Here is a 13,020-nt window from a genome sequence, read left to right on the forward strand (position 1 = left end):
AATACAGTCGTAAACAGCTCGCGGAAAAAAAGTAGGCATACTGAGTATACGTGCGTATAGCCCCGACTACACCACTGATATATATATATATATATATATATATATATATATATATATATATAAACAACAACTTACAATTATTGCAAATTAGCATGTTTTTCCATCTCTGTAAGTCAAGCTATATGGAGTCATTTCATTTCCTGTACATTCAACTTGCAGTTTAACTAAAAAATAATAATAAACTATAAAATGTTTTAAAATTAAGTATATAGTGCTTTTTCCAAGTGTTAAGGAAACTAAATCGCACACAGAAGACTAAACGCAAATGTTTTTTCAAGACTGCCCTCTTATGGTGAAGACGAGTCAGTGCAGGGGAAAAGTAAAGCCATGATCTACAATCACATTAAGATTTTAAATAAAAACGATTTTATTTATTTGTTTATTTGTCAGGTAAATGGCATTTGTACAATCTAAAAACAGCAGGCCATGCAAAGCACTGCTGGCATCTGAGAAATGAAACCAAACAAACAAAACAAAACAAAAACAAGTCTTCATTTCTGGCTCTGAAACCACCTTCATATGGGAAACATTAGACAATACTGACATGAAGTGACGAGCAATGATGGGCACAGAACGAGACCCTGCTGCTCTTCATTAGTGTTTGACACACGGCTTTAGGAAACACACCAGTGTGGATGATTATCCGTTAAAGAAACGCCACTTTTTAGGGGGAAACAGGGATGATTTTACAGTTTTCCCAGAGTTTCACAATGTTTTGTATCTGTTCAGCTAATCTCAGGCTCTGACGTGAGCACTTTTAGCTTAGCATAGATCATTGAATCGGATTAGACCATTAGCATCTCACTCAAAAATGACCAAACATTTCTAATAATTTACTTTATTTAAAGCTTGATGCTTCTGTCGTTACATCTGTACTAAGGCAGACAGAAAATGAAAAGTAGCTGTTTTCTAGGCTGATATGGCTGAAACTACACTTTCGTTCCGGCGTAATAATCAAGGAACTTTGCTGCCGTACCATGACTACAGCTGGCTAGGGTTGTCATGATACTGGAATTCGGTACCAATCGATACTGAGATTTTGAAACCGTTCATTTCACGCTATCATTTGAGCGCTGTTGAGCTTGTTCTTAAACAGCAATTGTGTTCACGTGCTCAACAGAAATAACCGTGATTGGCTGTGAAGGTCATCAGTTCACAGAACTCACCGCTGTTTACTGAGGGTAACCACAGATACAGGGACGCTGGAGTGTTTTAAAGCCGCCATTCATCAAGGGATCGCTTGTATGTCAGCTTATAGACAAACCAGCTGATCAACGTGACTTTGAAACGCTCCAGTGTCCCTGCATCTGTGTTTACACTCAGTGGTGAGTTCGGTGAACTGATGACCTTCACAGCCAATCACAGTCATTTCTGTTGAGCGCGTGAGCACAATGGCAAATCGGCGCTGTTTAAGAACGTTCTCAACAGCGCTCAAATGTTAGCAGGAAAATCAAAGTTTTTATATCGATGGGTACTGAATTACAGTATCATGACAACCCTACAGCAAGCGCAATGATATTACACAGCAGTCATATTGACCTAGATAATAGCAACTTTTAATTTTCTATCGGACTTGTTACACGACCCAACTACAGAAGAGTCAAGCTTTAAATAGGAAAATTATCGAAACTTTTTTTTGAGCAAGATGCTAATGGTCTAATCTGATTCAATGATGTATGCTAAGCTACGCTAAGATCCCGTCAGACCTGGAGATCATCTGAAAGGATTCAGAAATGATTCAAAAATACAGCGTTTAACTCTAGGGGAGTTGTAAAATGAGCATGTTTCCTCAACAAAAATGTGTTCCTTTATAAAAACTAAATAAAACAATAGAGCTCCTTCACCACAGACATAAAGAGATAGCCCTAATATGCATGATTTTACTTCATTTCTTCATATGTGATAATATATATATATATTTATATACTTCTAAAAGTCCTTAAGTTCGGCAGGGACCAAATCATCAAATGTCAAAAAAAAAAAATGGCTTTTTCCCCCTCTCTTCTGGAAAAAAATACACTTCCAAAAAAAAAACGACAGAAAAAAAAGCAGCAACAAAAATATCTGTACAATTTCTCTCTTTTAAAATCAGTTTTTTTTAACGTTTTTTTTTTTATTTTTAGTTTTTACATTAGATACAAAAAGAAAAATCTAATACTTCATTTAGCCTTCCTTCATTTTGTCAAGAAAAACCTCAAATAAAAAGGAAATGGCATGATCTGTGACCTATCGCTGGTGCATATTAAAGAAACGCTTCTGAATAATACTATACTGGTTCACGATAACGAGTGCTGAATAAAATAGCAGACTTCATATGAAGAGAAGAATAATAAAAAAGAAACATTGTCCTACATTGAGCCGATTGGGTTTTAGAAACGTCCTTCATGGCAAGCTGCTCGTTTGCTACAAATAAGTCTAATAGGTGTCGCGACTCTCCTTCATCGTAGTGTAAAAAATGTCATTAAATGTAGAGTACTTCAAACTACAGCTTATCGATGCAGAAACTCACCGTACACAAGAAGTACTTCCAACTGAGCAACCCGATTGGCTTTCTGATGTGTGATAAGCAGCATCATTAAAGGGTTAGTTCACACTTAATTTACTGATTTACTGTGACTTTACTCACCTTCAGCTCATCCAAGCTGAAGACTGAGCTGAATCTATGGTGATTCATATAATGGTGAATGGTGACCTGTTTTTACTTATAAATTACAGATTAAAAACAAACAAATACAAACAAGTCTGAATCAATATCATGGCTCCTGATGACACACTGAGGTCTTAAGCTAAATGATTGGTCTGTGTAAGTATGTACAATATTATTAGCTTTAATCCACAGTCTGGTCAAACAGTTGTTGGCGGATATGTGAATGTAATCCGATTGCTTTGATGACAAATGCACAAGGGCTCACGTTTGGACGGGAAGTCAGGTGACTCAGTTTGTTGATAGATAAAAAGGAATTGGACTACATTCGCACATGCGCCAAAAACTGATCATGCTATGGATTAGTGTTGTCAAAAGTATCGAATTTGGTACCAATCTGTACCGAAATGTTAAAAACGTCCATTTCCCACCAGTGTGTTCTTCCCATTTTCAGCGTGTTTTTAAACACCGCTGATTGGACATTGTGTTCACATGCTCAACAGAAATCACTGTGATTAGAAATGAGTGCTCAAATGTTTGCAGTAAATCGACTTTTTTTTTTATTCCAGCACCGATTGGTACAGAAATTGATACTTTTGACAACACTACTGTGGACTAAAGCTAATAATATTGTAAATAATTATCAATCACTTACACAAACTGATAGTTTTGCGTTTCACAAGACCTCAGTGTGTCATCAGGACTCTTTTGAACTCATTTGTACATGTTTATTTTTACATTTTAGTGCCAATTGGTACCAAATTCGATACTTTTAACAAAACTACAGTGGTTTAAAGCTAATAGTATTGTAAATAATGTTTAGTTTCTGACACAGACCGATTGTTTTGCTTCACAAGACCACAGTGTGTCAACAGAACTCATTTTGGACTTGTTTGTATGTGACTATTTTTAAATTTCAGTATTGACTGGTAGCAATTTGATACGTTTGACAACACTACTGTGGACTAAAGCTAATAATATTGCAAATAATTATCAATCACTTACACAAACTGATAGTTTTGCATTTCACAAGACCTCAGTGTGTCATCAGGACTCTTTTGAACTCGTTTGTATGTGTTTATTTTTACATTTTAGTGCCAATTGGTACCAAATTCGATACTTTTAACAAAACTACAGTGGATTAAAGCTAATAATATTGTAAATAATGTTTAGTTTATGACACAGACCGATTGTTTTGCCTTACAAGACCTCAGTGTGTCATCAGGACTCTTTTGAACTCGTTTGTATGTGTTTATTTTTAGATTTTAGTGCCAATTGGTACCAAATTCGATACTTTTGACAAAACTACAGTGGATTAAAGCTAATAGTATTGTAAATAATGATCAATGTCTTACACAGACGGATTGTTTTGTGTTTCACAAGACCTCAGTGTTTCAACAGGACTCATTTTGGACTCGTTTGAATGTATTTATTTTTAAAAGTTTAGTATCGATTGGTATCGAATTCGATACTTTTGACTACCGTACTGTGTATAAAAGCTAATAGTATTGTAAATAATGATCAATTTTGTACACAGACCGATTGGTTTGCGTTTCACAAGACCTCAGTGTGTAAACAGGAGCCATTTTGTACTTGTTTGTATGTGTTTAGTTTTAAAATTCCAGTATCGACTGGTACCGAAATCAATACCTTTGACAACACTACTGTGGATTAAAGCTTATAATATTGTAAATAATGATCAATTTCTAACACAAACCAATTATTTCATTTCACAAGCCCTCAGTGTGTCATCAGGTCTCATTTTAATCTAAATAACCTCTCAGAGCCATTATAAAAATTCCTAAAGACCACAGATTCAGCTCAACATCTTCTACTGAAGAAAGAACGTGACCAACATCTTGGATGACCTGAGGAGTAAATCAACAGTAAAAATGTCCATTTTCGAGAAAACTATCCCTTTAAAGCTAGTGTAACAGCTCCTTCGCTAGTGTCATCACATGAGTGTGATATAGTTCAGTGTTTCCTAACCCTGTTCCTGGAGGCACACCAACAGTACAAATTTTGGATGTCTCCCTTATCTGATCCATTAATTTCAGGTTTTGGAGTCTCCCCTGCTGACAAATCCAGCTTAAACCAGCCTAGGCTGGTTGGCTGGATTTAGCTGGTTGACCAGCCTGGTTTTAGAGGGGTTTTGGCCACTTCCAGGCTGGAAAATGACCAACTAAATCCAGCTAAAACCAGCTTGACCAGCCTAGTTTAAGCTAGACATAGCTGGTTTTGGCTGGGCAACTAGCAAGCTAGGCTGGTCAAGCTGGTCATTTTCCAACCTGACCAGCTAAGACCAGGCTGGAAATGGCCAAAACCCCTCTAAAACCAGGCTGGTCGACCAGCTAAAACCAGCCAATCAGCCTAGGCTGGTTTAAGCTGTTTTTCTGAGCAGGAGATCTTCTAATGTTCTGATAAGTTGATTCAGGTGTGTTTGATTAGGAAGAGACTGAAAATGTGTACTGTTGATGTGTCTTCAGGAACAGGGTTGGGAAACACTGATATAGTTAACATAAGAGATTAATAGGCACAAACGAGCACCACGACATTCAACAATTGCCCAAAAGAGACGCAACAGAAATTAGTCACAAATAAATAACTGGCGGTGCAGAAAGCTGGCATATTTCTACCGAGGGTGACAGGTCATATATATATATATATATGTGTGTGTGACCATCAGCTACTATTGCTTCATCTCTACAACCCAATCATTTCTGGAGGGAAGCAGGTTGAAAACGCTCTTTGACTCAGAGCCCTGGACTGGCTGTCCTGCTAGTGTTATCGATGCGTTCATGCGCATGAACAGAATTTTAAAAAACAAGAAAAAGCTTCAGTTTTCAAACCATTATGACGGAGCGATGGTTAAAGGAGAAACAAAGTGGATTAAACCCAGCCGCTGGTCAGCTTGTAGAACATCTCCTCGTCCAGAGACTCGTTCTGGTCCTTGGCTCGAGTGGACAGGAAGATGTAGCCGCCGATGAACTCGTGCACCACTTTACAGTCCACCTCCGCACAGATGAACGCCAGACTGGGCTCGTCCGCAAACTCCACCGTCACCTGAAAACAGAGCACGTCTGGATCAGAAAAGACCATCCATCAATGATCGACAACTCTCGTTCTGGATTGTGACTCATTTAGAATTAAAAAACAATCATACATGTTGTTATTTTTGACCATATATAGCTGAATTCAGGATTATTAGCCCTTCTGTGAATTTTTTTTTTATAACTTTCTTTATTGTTTTTTGATTTTATAACACAACAACTTACATCTTTGGACTAACAAACACAAACATAACACCACAATTGACAATAAAGCGTGTAATATACAAACAATCTGTATATAAATATGGTAATAATAGATTAATACAAAAAAATAGTAATAATAATAATAATAATAAAAAAAATTTTTAATTGAAATTAAAATTACAAAAAGAAAACAAATAATAAATACAATATTAAATAATAAGAGTAAAGAAAATTTAAAATAAAATAAGGATTATTAGCCCTTCTATGAAGTTTTTTTCTTTTTCAAATATTTCCCAAATGATGTGGAAATAAGGATGAGGAAATTTTCACAGTATTCCCTATAATATTTTTTCTTCTAGAAAAAAAGTCTTATTTGGTTTATTTCAGCTAGAATAAAAGCAGTTTTTAAAAGCATTTAAGGTCAATATTATTAGCCCCTTTCAGCAATATTAGATTGTTTCCAGAACAAACCACTGTTATACAATGACTTGCCTAATTACCCTAACTTTACCCTAATTAACCTAGTTAAGACTTTAAATGTCACTTTAAGCTGAATACTAGTATCTAGTCAAATATTATTTACCGTCATCATGGCAAATATAAAAGAAATCATTTTTTAGAAAAACTATCATGTTTAGAAATGTGTTGAGAAAATCTTCCCTCTGTTAAACAGAAAATGGGGGGACAAAAATAAACAGGGGGGCTAATAATGCTGACTTAATTTGTATGTCCAGCATAGGGTCATAGAAATCCATTTGTTTGACTAAAACATTTCTTGAGTGACACAAAAACACAATTTTCTGACATTTTAGGAACTTTTTTCCAACCCTAAATTCATCCACTACATCGCTAGCTTGCATATAATATTAGGTCACACTTTATTTTGATGGTCTGTTTGTTGAATTTAAGTTACACTGCATCTACATGCCGACTAATCCTCATTAGATTATTAGTTAAGTTGGGGTTAAGGTTAGTGTATATTGATATGTACTTGTAAAGTTTCTTATAGTCAGTTAAACGTCTGTGTAGCAGCAGTATCAACAGATATTAAGCAGACAGTCTACTAATACTCAAATGGACCATCAAAATAAAGTGTTACCTAATATTATGATAAGAAAAACACTTTGAATTTAATCTAGACGAATACAAGTTGTTTCTGCATATTGATGTCGGTGTTAGAGGCAGATTTCTGCCATCTGTTGGTAAGAAAAAATATCTACTAGTATAACAGTTTTTGAACAGGACTGAATGGTGAACACTGGAAAACAACCCTATACAAATGCGCTATCCTCATGCTGAGATTGAAAGATTTTTCAAACACAGATGGTTCTTACTTTTTTTATTCCCACGATATCATACGATATAAGCCATGATGTTTCAAATATGCTACTTTACACATTACACAAATTTTTTTTGTATTATCATTCATTAATTTCCATCGGCTTAGTCGCTTATCAGGGGTCGCCACAGCGGAATGAACCGCTGACTATTCCAATTTCCAGCATGTTTTACAAAACGGATGCCTTTCCAGCCGCAACCCAGTACTAGGAAACACCCATACACACTCGTTCACACACACACTCATGCACTACAGTCGGTTTAGTTTATTCTATTATGCAAACCAATCTCCATGTGTAATATAACAAGCAATCATGACTCAAAACACCCTTTATCCATTATCATTACATGTTGTAAGGTTACAATCCAAAACAATTGCCGTCTTAATAAAACAACTGCCATATTACAATTAATAATGCTTTATCATTCAATCCCAAAGGTGTTAGAGTTTGTCAAGTCACAATACAAAACAATTCATAATTTAATAAAAGGGTGTTAAAATCGACAACTTTTGCTCTGGATTGAGATTTGACGAACTCTAACACCATAAATGTTCCATAATATTTCATACTATCAATAATATCAATTCAGAAAAAAAAGTATTACGCTATACATGTATAATATAGCGTAAATATAGAATTAAATATAGGATATATATATATATATATATATATATATATATATATATATATATATATATATATATATATATAAACTATAATAAAATCCTATATTTGATTGTTAATCACTATTCTCAAGCTTCATTTTTTTCAATTCTAATGTTTAGCAGTTTAATAGTTGCAAAATTATTATTTTTATTAGGTTTAAACTCGTTTAGTATGTGAAAAACTCCCTTATAGTGATGTTTAATACAATAAATACAATTCAATAAATATAAATAAATAATCTCAGTGTCTGGGACAGCTCCACACATCACTGCTAGATGGCGCCACTACATTGTACAAGTGCTGTCAATGCACAAGAAAGAGCAGTATTTGTAAAATGAAGGATTTTGCGATTATTTATCAGCCAAGTTATTCTAACGTGACAAACACACTACTAGTGTGTCAAACATTTGAACTTTTCCGATCCATTAAATCATTTAAAGGCCTTAAAATGGTATATTTAATATTAAGTCCACTTTGCACTGTCTCAATTTACTGCTTTAGTTGGTGTTATACTGCTTTGCGCTAGCACTAGTTATTATGTATAATGTATTATTTTTGAGACTCGTCTGGCTCCATAATTTTTTACTAACATATAGGAATTTAAAAGCAAAAATAAAACGCGTGGACGCATTCAAAACACTTTTATTACCTTTCATATTTAGATTAGATTAGATTCAACTTTATTGTCATTACACAAGTACAAGGCAACGAAATGCAGCGGCTCCCTGACATACATTACATGACTGCAAAATCGTTCCCATCCTAAGACATGAGAAATAAATCCCATTTGCTGTTTTTGTGTTGTGATGCAATGTAATTGGTTGTTGTCATGATGATCGCAGCAGCACTGATGTGAACGCCCCATGTGAATCTAGCCCGAGTTAGATCGGGGTCAGCGCTGTACTTGCAGCACAGAAATTACATCTTCAATTATCTTTAAAATGAAACCATAAGAAACAACTCCTCACAAAAACGAATGCCGTAATCATATGAATTTAAGACTTTTTAAGGCCTCAAATGATGCAAAAGTGATTTAAGACTCAATAAACCTTGTATTATAGCCATCAATGACACAGTGTGATAAAGCTGTCCCAATAAAGCTCCTGTGAAGTGCTTTGAAATGTGCTTTATTTATTTGACGTAATCTCGACTGCAACCTGATGAGAGGGCGGGGCATATAATAGTTCCTCCCATTTATAAAAACAGCCAATAGTGTTTTGTTTTATCACAGCTCTGCCAGTGAGAGCGGTTGAGCATCAAATGAAAAGCCAATGAGGAGAAGAGGGCGGGGCATGTCAGACACTAGAGAGTATTTGATTAGTCAGGAGATCTGATGACAAACTGAACTATGAGGCGACATTAAAAAAAAAAATCGTTGGTGCATTTAGGCGGAAATAACAAACAGCTAGCTTTAGATGTTTATATCAGGTTTATATCTTATAATAGCGAATTTTTAGATATCCTTATGACTAGCATATTGACACTAGCAGCTAAAAACCTAAAAAGAGGTAGACCTCACCATCTTGATCTCCCAGTTGACGTTCCACTGCTTCATGTTGCTGAAGCGCCAGGTCTTGATGGCGTCTCCTGTGCCGGCATCCATACGGATGAGTCTGTTGTAGGTGATGCCAATCAGCTCGTCCTTCTTGCCCCCCTGGAACCTAATTTGATGACATTGAACAATTACAACAGAAGCACAGATGAAGACACGGTCTACATCTGACCAGGCCACATATTGTAAAACCTCTCATACTGCTTCTAACCATTATGATTTTGTTTTATCAAACACAAAAAGACAATTACAATATAAAAATACCATAATATTTGTATAAATTACCATAATATTTATAAAGTTTGCAGATAACTCAGAAACATGCTAAGTGAACATTCTTGTTTATCTGGAAAACAATGCTGAAGTCAGATATTCTGCTTTAAAAATGTGTTACGTGCCAGAATGTCTGTCTTTGTTTTGGTTATTTTACCCGCTCAATGCCACTTTAGCCAATTATATTTCAGCACCCCAGGTTGCTTTGTCGGAAAACAGCGTATTTCATTCATTCAGTCAGGAAGGCTCTCAAAGTATGCGTCCATGACCAAAAAGTGACCTCCGGTGGACAGTAGCAGCCTCCAAAATGAGATGCAGATTCAGAGTTCCACATGATTATTATTAATTAGCAAATAATATAAATATTACAAACATTAGGTGAGCAGGTTAGATTGTAACCCCATGTACTAACAACACGTAGCCTGCCATTCAGAAGCACAGAATAGTGCACTCACTGCACTCCAGCGAAATGGTGAGGTTTATAATCTAATAAATACATATTAAACCTCTTTAACTATTAAATGTAGATGCTGAATCACTGATATGTGTTGGCTTGCGCTGAGGAGTACCTGAGCTGATCATTGTCAGTTTTCTGTTGTTCAGCTGTAAGAAACAGAAGCTGTTTCTAAAATATAAATTTAAGGTGTTGGTTAAGACAAAAACTGCTTTTAATATGGAAAATACTCCCCCTATCAGGTGCCGTTGCTTTTCTTTAGGACACAATTTGAATCAGCCTTTAGGCTCGATAGTCAGGCACGCTCCTGTTGGTGTCGTCAAACTGGCAACCTGATTGTTTTGAACCAGGTGTGCAATACCTAGCTCAACCACTGGGTGTCAAACTTACTTCCTGCACCTTTAAAGTGCAATTCCTGAGAAAACCTACTAAAGTACTGTAATTAGAGTATTTATAATCTGTTACTTCACACCACCGTTTGGAGGTGAGCTAATGATGACAGGACTAGAAAAGTCCCCTTCAAAATGGAGGTCAATTTTCATTGCATAGTCATTTAATCAAGATGATATCTGAGAGTCAGGAATACCAGCTTATCTTAATGACACTTACTTGGCCAGAAAATGGGTGATTCCGAACTCTGGCAAGGACTGCCATGCCTGGATGAAGCGCATCTTGGCCTCAATCAGGCTCATTTGTGCCACGTTCTGATGGGCTTCCAGGATACGGGCTGAAATCTGAGGGAAATACATGAGAACATGAATAAACCAGGGCTAAATGACCTTTGAGCTTAAGCAAAGAGCACACACACTGGCACACTGTTACTTCAGTGTATTTAACCACCACAAATATGTGAGATGTCCCATTATAATCTGCTTTACATGCAGCTTAACATACATTTCCAGAAGCCCTGCTACCACTGTTTAGTCCTTACTGTCAATGAGCATGAAACATATCCATATAAGGGAATGAGTGATGTCACTGGAGTCTCCCGCTGGTCACTGACATGCCACAACAGAGCAGATCAGTTGACAGGCTACAATGTTGGGACAGTATGGAAAACGCAAATAAAAATAAGTAGTGACTTCTACATTTACTTTAACTTGTATTTCTTTGCAGACAATATGAATACAAAATATGTAATGTTTTGTCTGGTCAGCCTCCTTTAATTTGTAAATATACATCCTTTCCTGTCATTCAGACCTGAATAAAAAAGTTGGGACAAGAGCAGTTTAGGGCTAGGAATCAGGTAAACTGGTTAAATGATGTGATGTGAAACAGGTGATGTCAACAGGTGATGACAATTATGATTTGGTATAAAAGCAGAATTCAAATAAGGTCTGGTCCTCGAGGAGCAAAGATGGGCTGAGGATCGCCAGATTACCAACAAATATGTGAAGAAATTATTGAAATGTTAAAAACAATGTTCCTCAAAGAAAGAGAGGAAGACATCTGGATATTTCACCTTCAACAGTGCAGAACATCAGTAAAAGATTGAAGGAATCTGGAGGAATTTCAGTTAGTAAAGGACAAGAGCGCAAGCCTAAGCTGAACAACCGTGATCTCCAATCCCTCAGGCGGCACTGAATCAAGAATCCTCATTCATCTATTAGCGATATCACCACATGGGCTCAGGACTACTGCAGCAAACCTTTATCAAGTACCACAGTACATAGTTACATCCACAAATGCCAGTCAAACTGTACTGTGCCAAAAAGAAGCCCTATGTTAACAGTGTCCAGAAGTGATGTCGACTTCTCTGAACTCGGAAGCATCTAGGATGGACCATCACAGAGGAAATGTGTACTGTGGTCAGATGAATCAGTATTTCAGGTATTTTTGGGGCAAAATGTACACCGTGTGCTCTGGACCAAAGAGGAAAAGGATCATCCAGACTGTTTCCAGCAACAAGTCTAAAAGCCAGGGTCTGTCATGGTATGGGGTTGTGTCAGTGCCCTTAGCAAAGGTAACTTGCGCTTCTGTGATGCACCATTAATGCTGAGAGGTACATAGAGATTTTGGAGCACAATATGTTGCCTTCTTTTACAGGGACGCCCATCCATATTTCAACAAGACAATGCAAAACCACATTCTGCACACATTATAAAGTCCTGGCTGCGGAGGAAGAGGACACAGATGTTTCACTGGCCTGTCTACAGTTCCAACCTATCACCTACAGAGAATGTGTGATGCATTCTCAGAGAAAATGCGACAGTGAAGACCCCGTACTGTTGCCCACCTTAAAACTTGTTTGTAGGAAGAATGGGACACCTCAAACACTTCATCACTTTGGTGTCTTCAGTCCCTGAACGTCTTTTAAGTGTTGAGAAAAGATATGGCAACATTACAAAGTGGTAAACGCATTACTGCTCCAACTTTTATGAAATGTGTTGCAAGAATCAAAATTTTTATATGTGTTTATTTATTAAATAAATAAAATAAATAAATAAACACAATGAAATACAAGTCTAAGTAAATTTAAAAATCACCACTTTCTTTTTTTTATTTGCGTTTTCCATACTGTGCCAACTTTTTCTGATTTGGGGTTGTAGAATGCTGAATATTTTGACCACACCCCACAAAGTAACTCCCTTTCAGGCAGATAGCTGTGCAGGGGGAGACTCCAGGCGCCGGTGAGCTACAGCTATAAATGCTAAAGTGGTTAATGGAAAGAGCAGTGGAGTAAAACACAGCACCAGTGTTAGTGAGGCGTGGACATTTAGCAGCTGTCAAACTTACCAAGTCCCTGACAAAGCCTGGCTGAGAAGTGTGGAAACAGG

The 13,020-nt window shown here is 36.6% G+C and overlaps 1 protein-coding gene across 4 annotated transcripts in view; it reads right to left on the reverse strand.

Moving 5' to 3' along the window:
* Positions 1-1,168: 1,168 nt before the first annotated feature.
* The window catches only part of fermt2 (FERM domain containing kindlin 2), an 88,848-nt gene continuing 76,996 nt past the window's right edge, over positions 1,169-13,020 (reverse strand). For 2 of the 4 annotated variants that reach the window (XM_056476452.1, XM_056476450.1), the window contains 4 exons: positions 12,980-13,000; positions 10,853-10,977; positions 9,484-9,625; positions 1,169-5,767 (listed from right to left, as the gene is read on the reverse strand). In XM_056476452.1, coding sequence (XP_056332427.1) covers positions 5,594-5,767; positions 9,484-9,625; positions 10,853-10,977; positions 12,980-13,000 — 462 coding nt within the window. In that variant the 3' untranslated portion in view covers positions 1,169-5,593. The remainder of the gene's footprint in view (positions 5,768-9,483; positions 9,626-10,852; positions 10,978-12,979; positions 13,001-13,020) is intronic. The other 2 variants (XM_056476451.1, XM_056476453.1) reach the window with 1 other exon arrangement.

Source organism: Danio aesculapii, chromosome 17, assembly GCF_903798145.1.
Source record: "Danio aesculapii chromosome 17, fDanAes4.1, whole genome shotgun sequence".
Lineage (NCBI taxonomy): Eukaryota > Metazoa > Chordata > Actinopteri > Cypriniformes > Danionidae > Danio > Danio aesculapii.